Here is a 650-nt window from a genome sequence, read left to right as displayed (position 1 = left end):
CAATGAATAACTCCTTGGTTGCCAAGTCACATATTTCTGATTTTTTCACAGGATAACAAGGTGAAATTCGCCCAGTACCTGGAGAAAGAGTACAGAGTGAAAATAAATCCATCCTCCATGTTTGACGTCCACGTGAAGAGAATCCACGAGTACAAGCGGCAGCTCCTCAACTGCCTGCACATCATCGTCATGTACAACCGTATGTGCAATCATTACAATGTGCCGGAAGGTTTCACATCACATGCTTCTGTGATTGCTAAGTTACATGACACAAACTGACATGTCCTGGTGTGAAAGATTCCCCACCTGACTGGTGCTCCGAGCAAGTTAAAACAAACACTAAGAATGAAATGCATCTGTGGGAAATTTCCAGGCAGTCATCAACAAGAAATCAGATTCGTCAGCAGTTCTGTTTTGTTTTATGCAACATGCAAATTTACTCAGATGCTGACTTTCCCTGCATCTAAAACCTCTTCCTTTCTTGGGAATATTCCTAAAATATTCCCAAATATGATATGCCCTATATTTCAGAACAAAATGGCAACTCAATGTCATCAAATTGCATAAAAGATATTAGAATAAGAAATAAATCAATAAGGTCAGATCTATTATCTATTATAGTTATGGAGACATTTAACTCAAAACCACAA

At 38.5% G+C, this 650-nt stretch overlaps 1 protein-coding gene across 1 annotated transcript in view; it reads left to right on the top strand.

The window, feature by feature from the left end:
- pygl (phosphorylase, glycogen, liver) overlaps positions 1-650 on the top strand; it is a 13,352-nt gene that overhangs the window by 8,358 nt on the left and 4,344 nt on the right. The window contains exon 14 of the mRNA XM_035674172.1: positions 52-199. Coding sequence (XP_035530065.1) covers positions 52-199 — 148 coding nt within the window. The remainder of the gene's footprint in view (positions 1-51; positions 200-650) is intronic.

Source organism: Morone saxatilis, unplaced genomic scaffold (assembly GCF_004916995.1).
Source record: "Morone saxatilis isolate NCDOM2014 unplaced genomic scaffold, NCSU_SB_2.0 Contig3, whole genome shotgun sequence".
Taxonomy (NCBI): Eukaryota; Metazoa; Chordata; class Actinopteri; family Moronidae; genus Morone; species Morone saxatilis.
Note: the sequence above shows the minus strand (reverse complement) of the source record. Positions and strands in the feature narration are given on the sequence as shown.